This window comes from Belonocnema kinseyi, chromosome 5 (genome assembly GCF_010883055.1).
Source record: "Belonocnema kinseyi isolate 2016_QV_RU_SX_M_011 chromosome 5, B_treatae_v1, whole genome shotgun sequence".
Taxonomy (NCBI): Eukaryota; Metazoa; Arthropoda; class Insecta; order Hymenoptera; family Cynipidae; genus Belonocnema; species Belonocnema kinseyi.
Window position 1 is genome coordinate 78000076 of NC_046661.1, and position 14221 is coordinate 78014296.

The 14221-nt window shown below is 24.4% G+C and overlaps 1 protein-coding gene across 5 annotated transcripts in view; it reads right to left on the reverse strand.

The window, feature by feature from the left end:
• LOC117173327 (neuroglian) overlaps positions 1–14221 on the reverse strand; it is a 69358-nt gene that overhangs the window by 32933 nt on the left and 22204 nt on the right. For all 5 annotated transcript variants that reach the window (XM_033361822.1, XM_033361818.1, XM_033361823.1 and 2 more), the window contains 3 exons: positions 11449–11994; positions 6785–7245; positions 1617–1976 (listed from right to left, as the gene is read on the reverse strand). In XM_033361822.1, the coding sequence (XP_033217713.1) occupies positions 1617–1976; positions 6785–7245; positions 11449–11994 (1367 nt within the window). The remainder of the gene's footprint in view (positions 1–1616; positions 1977–6784; positions 7246–11448; positions 11995–14221) is intronic.

The window sequence follows — 14221 nt, forward strand, 5'->3', positions numbered from 1 at the left end:
TTCAAATATAACAGTTAAAATTTCAACGCTCATAGTTTCAAGACTCTTCGAAATTTTAACGATTCCAGGCAATGTGAAACAATTCTGTTAAAGATTCTTTACTTTTAAATATTTGGTTTCAATTTACTTTTCTCATATAAAAATTCAAATATTGCTAAATATTCAATGATTAATCTTTTTTTTTATTAAAAATTTCAAATAGAATGGGTTAAAAATTGAATATTTTAGACTGAAACAATTTTTTAATTTAATAAAATCCTTGAATTAAGATTATATTATTATGAAGTTATTTTTAAGTTGAAAATAGTTTATAAACTTTTTATTACTTAAAGTACAGATAAATTTAAAAAAATTATTTATTTATTAAATAAAAATTTTTTTATCCAAAATTTTCAACATCAAAGGCTTTTATTTTTTATTTATTCAAGTCTTTAAGAAAGCATTTAAAAATTCTTTAAATTAAAAATGTAAGCTTAAAAATAAAAATTTTTAAAGTGAAAAAATTTTGAATTACGCATTGTAAGCTAAGTAATAGCATAATTTAAAAACATAAACATTCAACTAATTATTTTTAAACTGTAGAAATCGAACGTGGACAAATTTTTCTTCGACAAATTTGTAAAATTCCCGGTAAAAAAAATCACTGTCATTTCCCGGTCTTGAAAAATTCTACTATTAAATACAAAAATTGCAATTTTGAATGTAATGTACAGTTCAATTTAAAAAATAATTAATTTAGAATTACAGCTGTTTGAATAAAAAGGTTTTTAATGAAAAACTTTAAATTCTGAAAGGTTTTAATTTTTAATTATTTAAGTCTTCAAGGCTGCACTTTAAAATTATTTAAATTAGAAATGTACGCTCAAAATTGAAAATTTTCAAAGTAAAATATTTCTGAATTACGCCGGATTCTCAGGATGGCCGTTTTAATTTACAAAAAATTCCCGGTCATTTTCCAGTTCGCAACATTTTTTTTTCAAATTTTAAACTGAAATATCTGAAATTTAATAAATTTTAATATAATAATTAATTAATAAAAATTAATTAATTAATCAAAATAATCATGAAAATATTTTGAAATTATTTTAGAATTGAAAATATTTTATAAAGTGTCAATTGGAACATTCGTTCAACTACGAAAAGTGGCCAATTGAATCAGTTTAATTTTTTACGTTAAAATCTGAAATTTTAAAATTGTGATCTGATTCAGAATTGTCTTGTACAATCAATTACTATTCATATTTTAAATCCTAAAGTACAATTTAATTTTGAAAATCATTACAATTTATATTCACAGTTTATCAACCAAAATTTTTTGTATTCAAAATTGTCGATTTCAAACGCTTCCAATTTTAAATTTTATAAGTCTTTAAACCGTCACTTTTTAAATGAAAGATTTTTAAATTACGCACTGTAAACTAAACGATATCATAATTGTATCATATGACAATTGAACTAATTATTTTTTTAAAATGTTAAAATTAAACTTGGACATATTTTTTTTCCTACAAAATTGTCCAGCAGCTATGCTGAACTTTTGAATTAAATATATAAAATATAGAACCCTATAAAATTTTGAATAGACATTAAAGTAATTTTATTTTAAAAATAGTTACCATCTTCTCCTGAATATCCAATAACTTCCGAAGGCTGCGTTCTGCATTCTCCCTTTTCATTAATAGCGCTAATTTTAATTCTGTAGCGTTGATATGTCTGCTGATGATCGACCTGAAGTCTATTTGTCCTCCAATCATTTATATCCTCGATTTTCCAGTTTTCTCCCGGAATATCTCGTTTGTAATAAACCCTGTACATAAATCTGGGAGCATTGTGTTCTATTTGAGGCATTACTGTCCAGGTGATTACGAGATTTGTAGCTTCCGTTCCTTTTCCCAGTACATTCTCCGGATTTTTGTAAGGAACATCTGGCTGTGTTGTGCAAATCTCACTGCTATGTGCAGAAGCATGCGAGGGTCCTGAAAATAAAATTAGAACGCAATAAGCGATTGAGGAAGGTGAAAATATTTTTTGTCGCAAATAGGCTAAAAATAGCGAATTTTATTTGAAGTGGGAACTGTTAAAAAGGAAGATAAAATTAATATAATCCTGAGAGATTAAAATTTACTTTGTTTTGTTGAAAATCCAATGGTTAAAAATTCAGCTTTGCAGGGTAGAAAATTAACTTTCTATTACAAAATTCATATTTTAATATTGTTGCAGTGTAATAAAATTTAACTCTGAATCCATTCATTTGAAAAATTTGAATAAAAAAATTTTGTTATGGTTTGAAACAGAAACAAGTTTAATTATTTCATTTAAAACCAATTTTAATTATGTAATTTAAACTTTTGTATTGTTACGTATAAATAACAGTTGAACAATTACTAATTTGAAAAAACTTACCAAACAAATCATTTAACTTACAATTTTATTGATTCATTCTTCAATTTAGAGTATTGCAAATGATAGCGTAGAGTAGATTTACTTTTTGTAACCAGAAATATTTGAATTATTTAATTAATTAAATTTTAAAATTTTAGAATTTTACGGCAATTAATTAAATTTTTTAAATTAAAACGCGTTAAAAGCTTTATTTTGTAGTTCAATTTTTATTATTTCAAATGAGAAACATTTAAGCTTGAGGAGCACTTTTTTTTAATTACAATAATCGTGAAAAACTCTTGCGAATCAAGAAATGGCCAGCAATTTTTTTCCTCGATTAAAACGTGAACCCTGAAAATTATTCAATTTTTAACACTTTCAATCCTAAAACTTACCAAACTAAACTTTAGCCTTAATAAAATTAAACAAATTACGAATTTTTTATTTAGGTTGCATTTTGAATATTTTTAACACCTTTATGGTAAACTTCACTTTCGATGTTTGAAATTTAGAAAGTTCGAAAGAAATAATTTTAGATGAAAACATTACAATTCTTCAGAAAAAAGTAGCATGTTTTTAAAACCATAAAATTAAATATTTATATATTTCAAATGGTTATACCTTAGAAAAACAACAATTTAATATTTTTTAAATTGGAAAACTTCTATTTGAAAGAATTTGGAGTTTAGAAAGACTGAAAGAAATAATTTGAGGTGTAAAAATAAAAAATTGTTTAGTTTCAAGTTGAAAATTATAATGATTAATCAATTTTTAGTTTTAAGATATCATAATTGAATAATTTGAAATTAATAAATTTAAAATTTTAAACTACTGACATTAAAAAATGTCGATTTGAAAAAGCGTTTGGTAAACAATTGCTTGAAAGACCTTGAATTGAAAATATTCAAAATTCAATATGTATTTTCAAATTAAAGTTTAAAAGAGAAACCTTGAAAAAAGGCTCAAAAATAGGATTTAAATAGGATTGAAAGCACTAAAAATTTAATCATTTTCAGGGTTCACGTTTGAATCGAGGAAAAAAATTCCTAGCCATTTCCTGGTTAGCAAGAGTTTTTCAAGGTTATTGAAATTTTAAAAAATAGAGCTCTTAAAGCTTACATTTTCTCATTTGAAATAATGAATTTTTAAAATTAAATGCCGTGAAATTGCAAAATTAAAATCGACGTTACGCTATCATTTTCAATGCTCTAAATTGAAGAATAGATCAATATATTTGTAAATTCTCATAATTATCTCATTTTAAACTTTTGAAATTAAAAGTTAAATTATTTTATGGTAAGTTTTTTCAAATTAATAACTGTTCAATTTTCATTTATACGTAAAATTACAAAACTTTAGCTTACAAATTTAAAATTTGTTTAAATGGAACAATTAAACACGCTTCTCTTTTAAACATTACCAAATTTTTAATTACATTTTTTTTATTAAAAATTTTCAAATTGAATGTGTTAAAAATAAAATTTGATTAAACTGCAACAATATTAAACTAAGAATTTTCAAACAAAAAGTTAATTTTTTACCGAAATAGTTGAATTTTCTCACAAAAGAAGATTAAATTTTTTAACAGAATGTTTCCATTTGTGACTAAATTGTCGAATCTTTAACCTGCGAAGCTGAATATTCAACCAAATGGTCGGATTTTCAACAAAATAAAGCAAACTAAAATTTCAACCAAAACCGTTGCCTTTTCAAACAAATAATTGAATTGTTTAGACAAAAGTGTAATTATCAATAAAATAATTAATTTTTTAACAAAATAGATGAATTTTCAAGCACCAAAAGACACATTTTTTAGAAGACAATTGAATTTTCAACAAAAATGTAATCATTAATATTTAAACAACAATAACCCAATTTTAAACAAAAGAGATGAATGTTAAACAAAATCATTAAAATTATCAACAAAATAGATGAGTTTCTAAACAAATATTTGAATTCTTAACGACAAATTGAACAGTTGATATTTCAACAACAAAATGAAATTTCTGCCAAAAGAGACAAATTTTTTAAAATAAAAAGAGGAATTTTCAAACAAAAAGATTAATTTTCTAAAGAAAAAATGCGCATTTTCAACAAAATAGTTGAATCCGCAAGCAAAGAAAATTAATTTTCAACCCAATTTTTATCGCAAAAAGATTAAATTTCTACTAAAACAAATAAAACGAATTTTGACAAAAAAAATAGTTCAATTTTAAAACAAAAAGTTGATTTTTTTACAAAATATCTAAATTTTCAACAAAATAATTAAATTATTAACAAATTAGTTGAATTTTGAACCAAATTGTTAATATTTCAACCTGCAAATCTGGATTTTCAACAAAATGGTCGAATTTTTAAAAAAAGATTAAATTTTAAAGAAAAAAAATGTTGCGTTTTCAACCAAATAATTGAATTTTTTAGAAGAAAGGTGAATTCTTAAAAACCCAAAAATGACTAATAAAATACATAAATTTTCAACAAAATAGAATTTTTTTTAGCCGATAAGACAAATTCATTTGAAGACAGTTGAATTTTAAATTTGAAAATTTGCATTTTCAAATAAAAAGATTGATTTTCAATGAAAAACGTAATAGTTAGTATTTCAACAACAAAACAACTAATTTAAAACAAAATAGATGAATTTTCAAAAACACAGTTGAATTTTCAGTCCACTTTCATGCAAAAAAAAAGAATATTCAATCCAAAAGGACGAATTTTCAACAAACCAATTGAATTTTCGAGCAAATAAGATGATTGATTAACAAAATCATTAAATTTTCAACAACAAAAAAATAATTAAATTTTTAACCAAATAGATGAATCCCCAAGAAAATTGTAACTGTTCATATTTCATACATAAATATGAAATGTCGATTTTCAACTAAATTAGTTAATTAATTAATTTCTTTTTCATTTTTATCAAAAATGATGAATAATATACTAAAACAAATAAATTTTAAAAACCAAAAACACGAATTAAAAAAACAAAATGAAATTTTCAACACTAAAATATGAATTCGCAACAAAAAGTTGAATTTTAAACCGATTTTTAACTAAATTAGTTCAGAAATTTAACGAGAAATGGATTTTCAACTAAAATTGTGAATCTTTAAACTGGAACAGTTCAATTTTACAGTTTAGAAAAAATAATTAATTAATTTCGTTTTCATTTTTATCAAAAAAAAGATGAAAAATCTAATAAAACAAATTAATTTTAATAACCAAAAACACGAATTAAAAAAATAAAGTGAAATTTTGAACACCAAAATATAAATTTGCAACAAAAAGTTGAATTTTTAACCTAGAAAGATGAATTTTCTACCAAAAACGATGAAATTTTCATCCAAATAATAAGATTTGTATCTGTATACACAAATAAATAAAAATAATAAATATTAATAATAAATTAAGAAAAATAAAAATAAAATACAATAATAAAAATAAGTTATTAAATATTATATCAAAGCGGCCAAAACTTTATTTTCAAAATTCCCTAATTGCTTCCATGACCAATTTTTCATTTCCCCTGACAATTAACATTCAGGGACCAGAATTTTAATCTTATTGTGTTTTTAACGTTTCTTGGTATTTCAAACAAGTAGTTGAATTTTCAATGAAAAAATATTAATTACCCTCGAAATAATGTAATACTTGATATTCCAACAAAAAAGATTTTATTTTAAAATAAAAAAAATTGAATTAAACCAAAAAGATTAATTAAAAATTAAAAATATAATAGCTAATATTTTACCTAATAAAGAAGTGAAGTTTTTTTCCAAAATAATTGAATTCTCAATTAAAACAGATTACCAAATTCTTTTTTGCGGAAAATTCCTATAAAGGTTCAAACATTTTGTTGAAAATTCATGTAGTTTATTAAAAATTCGACTATTTTGTTAGAAAATTCACCTTATTGGTTGAAATTTGATCTTTTTGGTTAGAAATTAGTGGTTTTTTTTATTTATTTAGAATTAATTTTTTTGGAATTTTCTGCCAAAACCGATGAAATTTCCATACAAATAATAGAAGTAGTATTTATTAACTATTATATTATACAGTAATGGGAAAATTTCAAATTCATCATCTTTGACTGTTATTTAAAGTACCTCTCATATAAATTTCTTGTTTTATGCAAGAATTTTTTTAAATTCCCTGACCTACAGCCACCCCACAGTTTATAGAAAAACATTTTTAAAAATCCCGTTAATTTCCCGGATTTTCTCAGTTTAATCCCACACAATTCTATCAAGTAATCTAATTAGTTTGCCCTTGGTTCAGTTCCCAGGCCCGCGCACTAATTTCATCGTGCCTGAGAACGGAAGTGGCTCCACACAAACTCTTTCATGTATCATCAGCACCCAATTTAAAAATAGCCTGATGAAATATACGAAAATAGTCTCACCAATTTTGTTCCAAGCGACGACCCTGAAGGTATAATTCGCCCAGGGCGACATTGGCACCAGAGTAGTGGTCTCAGTAGCCGAGATGTAATCTTTCGAAATGTCCCAAGTGTCGGGGGTGAAGGAGGTATTGTGCTGAACAGTGTATCTCAAAATTGGTGCCCTGTTATCTCCCAGGGGCCGCCACGTAACTTCCGCATCTCGGGACCTGCAACTGACACTTCTCAATTCTGGCGAATTCGGAACGTCCTGGACAATCAGGGTCGCTTGAGCCTTGACCTCGTCGTATTCAGTTCTCGCGACACAGCTGTACATGCCAGAATCGAGTTCGGTTGTTTTTGTAATCGAAAGCGAAAAGTCGGAGCTCTGGACGAATCTTGGCTCCCCTTCGAAATCGAGAGCTTCGCCATTTCTTAACCAGTCGATCACAATCGTTAAACTTGAATCTGTGACGGCGTTACATCTGGAAAAAGAAATAGGAAATAGATATGATTTAAGAAGAAGATTTTCTTCTCTTTTTTGTTTCTTCAACTCCTTTAGATATTATATACTTAAATGGACAAGAATTTATGTTGAACAAATGATCTCGATAATATGTTCAGCATTCAAGCTTGAAGAAAGCATTTAATGAAATTTGAAGTTTTTATTGTTGAAACAAATATATATCATAATTATTACATATATTTTTATAAAAACATTCTAGAGTGAAATGAAAATATACTTTTTTTTTATTACAGAGTTTTCACAGATCATGTAATTCCAGAAAGTCGGGGGAAAAAACAGTTGAATTTTCGACCAAAAAGACTAATTCATAACAAAATAGTTAAATTTTTCACAAAATTGGACTATTTAAAAAAATATATTTTTCAATGCAATAGTTGATTTTTCAACCTAAAACAAATTTATTTTCCTACAAAAAAAAGACAAATTTTCATAATAATAATTAATTTCGCAACCAAATAGTTGATATTTTAAACTAGATCATGAATTTTCAGCCAAGAACATTAATTTTTTATTGGGAAAGACGAATTTTCAACAAAATACACGAATTTGTATACAAATGTTAAGTTTACAACTCAAAAAGTAATTTTTTAACAAGATAGTTAAATTTTCTACCAAAATAATCGAACTTTCAACCCAAAAAGACGACATTTCTACAAAACAGTTGAATTTTCAACCAAAAAGACTAAGTTTAAACAAAATAGTTAAATTTTTCTTTTCAATAATTAAATTTTTAACAAAATAGTCTAATTGTCAATAAAATAGTTGATTTTATCAAACAAACAAAAAATCAATTTTTAACCAAGAAGATTAATTTACACGAAAAAAATGAATTTTCAACCAAATATATCAGTTTTCAACTTCAAAAGTTATTTTTAACAAAATAGTGGAATTTTCTACAAAAGAGTTTAATTTTCGACTGAAAAAAACTACATTTTGAGAAAACAGATCAATTTTTCACCAAATAATTCAATTCTAAACAAAACAGTTTAATTCTCATTCAATAGTTGAACTTTCAACCCAAGAAGATGAATTTTCTATAAAACAGTTTAATTTTTGACCAAAAAAGACTAATTCTTAACAAAATAGTTAAATTTTTCACAAAATTGGACTATTTAAAAAAAAATTCAATTTTTAACGCAATAGTGGATTTTGCAACCTAAAAAATTATTTAAACAAAATTATTTTCCTACAAAAAAGACAAAATTTCATAATAATAATTGATTTGTTAACCAAATAGTTGATATTTTCAACCAGGCAATAAATTTTCAACCAAGAAAATTAATTTTTTTATTAAGAAAAACGAATTTTCAAACAAATAGTTGAGTTTGCTACTCAAAAGTTATTTTTTTTAACAATATAGTTGAATTTTCTACCAAAATGGCCGAACTTTCAACCAAAAAAGACGACATTTCTACAGAACAGTTGAAATTTTAACCAAAAAGACTAATTTTAAAAATTATAGTTGATTCTGTCAACCAAAAAGATAAATTTTTAACCAAGAAGATTAATTTACTCAAAGAAGAAGACGAATTTTCAACAAAATACATGCATTTCCAACCAAATATTTGAGTTTTCAACTCCAAAAGTTATTTTTAAACAGAATAGTGGAATTTTCTACAAAATTAGTTGAATTTTTAACCCAAAAGAAGAATTTTCTACAAAAGAGTTTAATTTTCGACTAAAAAATACTACATTTTGACAAATTAGATCAATATTTCACCAAATAATTCAATTCTAAACAAAATAGTTTAATTCTAATTCAATAGTTGATTTTTCAAACTACAAGATGATTTTTGAACAAAGAAATCTAATTTTTTCGAAAAAAGAAGAATTTTCAATCAAATAGTTAAATATTCAATTCGAAAAGTTATTTTCCAACAAAATTGTTGAATCTTCTACTAAATTAGTTGAATTTTCAACCCAAGAAAACGAAATTTTCTATAAAACAGTTTAATTTTCGATTAAAAAAGACTAATTTTTAACAAAATAGTTAGATTTTTCGCAAAGTTGGACTACTTTAAAAAAAATAGTCAAATTTTCAACGAAATAGTTAATTTTTAAAACTAAAAGATTAATCACCAACCAAAAATATAATTTTCCTACAAAAAATAGGATTTTTCTACCAATGCATGAATTTTCAATCAAAAACATTATTTTACATTAAGAAAAACGAATTTGCAAGAAAATACACATTTTACAATTAAAAATTTCAAATATTTGGTTGAAAATTAATCTTTTTTGATTGAGGATTCCAACTATTTTGTTGAAAATTCATCTTTTTCGGTTGAATTCCACTATTTTTTGTATAAAATTAAAATTCATTTTGGTTGAATAACAAATATCAAGTTTTTCGTTGAGAATTCATCCTTTTTGGTTAAAAATTCAACTACCTATTTGAAAGTGGAACTACTTTGTTAACAATTAATTTATTTTGGTTGAAGATTCATAATTTTAATTGACAAATATTTTTTCTTGCAAAGTTGAATTTTTTTGTTGAAAATTATGTTTCCTAGATGAAAATTAATTGCTTTAACTGAAAATATTTTTGGTTAAAGATTCATAATTTTAATTGAAAATTCATCTCGTTGCTTGAAAAATGAGTACATTTGAGAATAAATACTCTAGATTATTGTGTTGCAAATTCTTTAATTTTTGCGTTATAAATTTTTTTTTCACTAAAAATTTAAAATTTACTTTTGGTTGAATATTTATCATCTTTTTTTTGGCTGAAAATTCATCTTTTGGTTTGAAAAATCATTTCCTTAGTTAAAAATTCAACTACATTAATTTAATTAAATATTAACCTTCTTAGTAAAAATTCAGTTTTTTGTGGCAGCATATTAATTTTCTTGGGGAAAAATTTGAGTAAAAACTTGGGTAAAAAATTCATTTCTTTGATTGAAAATTTAACTTTTTGTTTAAAAGTTCGTTTTTATGGTTAAAAATTAACTTCGTTTAAACTTTAAATAAAACTATTTTTCTTTTATTTATTTTCTTGTTGGTAGAAAATTGAACTATATTTGTTAAAAAATTCATTTGGCTGTTTAAGAATAATTATTTTAGTTAAAGAATCATTTAATTGATTTTGAACTATTTTGTTGAAAAATCGTTTTTTTTGTCGACAATTTATTTTCTTTAGTTGAAAATTTAACTATTTACATAAAATTGTCTTGAAAATTCTTTTATTTCGTAAAATATTAAACTTCTTGGTAAAAAAAAATCGATTCTTTGTATCAAAATGTAACTATTGTTTAAAATTTTTGTTTCTTGGTTAAAAATTTATCTTTGTGGCTGAATATTCATCGTTTTAGGTGTAAATTAGTTTTTCAGCATACAAATTTAACTCTTTGGATAAGAATTCTTTTTTTTTCTTTCTTAACAATTTCTGTAGGTACTCCAGTTGAAATTTGAACTATTTTATTGAAAAATCGTTTTTTTTTGTCGAAAATTTATGTTCTTTATTTGAAAATTTAAGAAGTTGAATGAAGTTTTATGTATTTTATTGAGAATTCTTTTATTTGTTATAATATTAAACTTCTTGGTAAAAAATTCATTTTTTTGGTTGAATATTCGATTCTTTGCATAAAAATGTAACTATTGTTTGAAATGCTTCTCTTTTTGTGTTAAAAATGTATCTTCTTTAATTAAAAATTTAACTTTATGGCTAAATATTCATCGCTTTAGGTGTAAATTACTTTATTTGTATACAAATTTAACTCTTTCGATAAGAATTCTTTTTTTTCTTGGTCAAAAATTTCTGTAAGTACTCTAGTCGAAATTTGAACTATTTTGTTGAAAAATCGTTTTTTTTTTTTGTCGAAAATGTATGTTCTTTATGTGAAAATTTAACTATTTGAATGCAATTTTATTGAGCCTTGTTCTATTTCCTATAATATTGAAGTTCTTGATAATAAATTCATCTTTTTTGTTGAATATTCGATTCTTTATATCAAAATCTAAGTATTGTTTAAAAATATTTTTTTTTTGTTAAACATTTATCTTCATTCATTAAAAAATTTAACTTTATGGCTAAATATTCATCGTTTTAGGTGTAAATTAATTAATTTGAATACAAATTTAACTCTTTCGATAAGAATTCTTTTTCTTTTTCTTGGTGAAAAATTTCATTTTTTCCTTGACCAGAACTAAAGTTTCAACTCACCTAAAGGTCGCAGTTTCTCCTGCAGCGACTTCGTAATCCATAGGCACATCAGTGATCCTCGTATGTTCTTTGACCGTCAACGTGGCAGAAGCCTCGACCTCATCAAATTTGTTCCGAGCATGGCAAGTGAATTCCCCGGCATCAGCAAAAGCCACATTCTCAATCTCCAGATCCCCGGAAGAGAGGATTTTGTATCTGCCGCCCGTAAGCTCTTGGCCGTTTCTGATCCACTTGACCTCGGGTTTCGGGGCACCAAAGACTCGACAAGTCAACTTGACGGTTTTTCCGTCAACAACAACCTCATCGCTTGGCGGTTCGCGGATTTCCGGAGCAAGCGCCAGGACATTGACGTAGACATCTTTGTACACGTAGCCGAGAGAATTGGTTGCGTTACAGCCATAATTTCCGGTGTCCTTTTTCGAGAGCTTCTCAATTATGATTTTATTCTGGGAGACTCTTCTCCGAGGATTGGGCTCTGCTTCCGTGATCGGCTTTCCATTGTAGATCCAGTTGATTTGGGGCTCAGGAACACCACTCGCCTCGCATCTGAAATTTAAAAATTGTTAACAAAATTAAATTTTATCGCTCATTTTGGCTTATTTTTGCATTGTATTTCGGGTTTCAGATGGCAATATTAGACATTTTTTTATCAAATTAATTTTAAAAATCGGGATGACAAATTTTTATGAATAAACATCATTGACAACATAATTTAAGGAAAATTGGGGTAAAAAACTGAAATTTCGGTACGAATAGTCAAATTTTTTCGGCATACGTAGAAACTTCGTTTAAACTATTTTAAATAATTTGAAATTTTATATTAATTTTTTATCTTTTCAGAACTTCGTAATATCTTTTCAACTTACTCGATATTTTTCTAGAAATAATAGGTGTTAAATATTTAATGATACAACAAAATTCAACAATTTTACTTTCAAATTAAAAGTTTTCAAATAGAAAAATTAAAAATGTAACGTTCAAATCTTTTGCTTCGTTTTGAATTTTGAATATTTGTTTTCTAATTACTGATTTTAAATGAACCGTTAAATATTTATAAATATTAAGCAATTCATCTTTTTCTTAATTAAAAAATTTTAAATTCTCAAATTTTGGACTGAAACAATATCTGAGATTTAATAAATTTGAATATAATAATTAATCAATAATAATAAATTAATTAATAATTAATAATTTATCAATAATAATTATGAATATATTATTTTTAAGTTATTTTAAAATTGAAAATAGTTTATAAACTTTCAATCGGGCGTTCATATTTTGTAATCAAATTTGAACAAATAGAAAGGAATAAGTTTTTAAAACAAAAAAATGAATTTTCAATTCACTAAGATGAATTTTTAACCAAACAGAATGAATTTTTTACAAAACAATTAAATTCTCCACGAAATGGTTGCATTTTTATCCAAAAAAGATGACATTTTTATTTATATATTTTTTAAAGAATAGTTGAATTTTCACCCAAAAAATATTTCAAACAAAAAGTATGGCTTCTTTTTTAAACAGTCTAATTTTCAACCAAACCGTAGTATTTTTATCCGAAAAGGATTAAATTTCTCTTAAAACAGATTAATTTTTAATTCAGAAAAAACGTTGAATTTGCATCCAGAAAAGCATTCAGTTCTTCATTGAACACCAAAATATTAAATTAAAACCGAAAGTAAACTTTTTACGAAATAGTTAAATTTGAACAAAACAGCAGAATTTTAAACCGAAAAGTGTGACTTTTCACCAATATGGTTGAATTTCGAAATAAACAGTTACATTTTTATCCAAGAAAGATGTAATTTCTACTCAAACAGGTGAATTTTTAAATCAAAAAGACAAATTTTTAATAAAATAGATGATTTTTCATGTGAAAAGATTTCAATAGACTTTTTAACACACAAAAAATTCAGTTTTTATTCAAAAATGAAACAATTACCTTTTTAGTTAAAAAATTAATTTTCCACCAATATGATGAACTTTCAACTAAATTGATGAATCTTTAACTGGAATAGTTGAGTTTTTAACCAAGAAAATTAATTTCTACCAAGAACGACAAATTTCCTACAAAAAAATACTTCAATTTTCAACAAAAAAGATAAGTATTGTCAATAAAAAATGAATGGTCAAATTTTCAGTTAACAGCAAATAATTTCAAAGAGCAAAAAAAGGAATTTTCAACAATTTTCAATAGACTTTTAAAAACAAAAACACGATTTTTTAATAAAAAATACATTTTCTAGGAAATAGCTGAATTTTCAACAAAGCAGTTGGATTTTTATCCAAAAGCATGCAATATTTCTACTAGAAAAAGATGCATTTTTAAGTCAAAAAGACAAATTTTCAGAAAAAAAAACAAAAATAATTTTCATTCAAAAAACTATTTTAGTTGACTTATCAGCAACAAAATATGAATTTTAAATGGAAGGTTCACTTTTGGACGAAATAGTTAAATTTTCATTAAAACAGAAAAATTTTTAACCAAAAAGTATGAATTTTGAAAGTATGAAAAGTTGAATTTTCAACCGAACAGTTTGAATTTTTATTCAAGATTAAATTTCTTTTAAAAAGGCTGAATTAAAAAAAACTAAAAACAACCTTCAAAATAATATTTAAATTTTCATCTAAGGAAGATTCAAATTCACTCTACAATGCCAAAATAAGAATTGTAAACAATAAGTTAACTTTCTTCTTGATAGTGGAATTTTTAAACAAAAAGTATGATGTTTTAAAAATATATTTAAATTTTCAACTAAACACTTGCATTTCT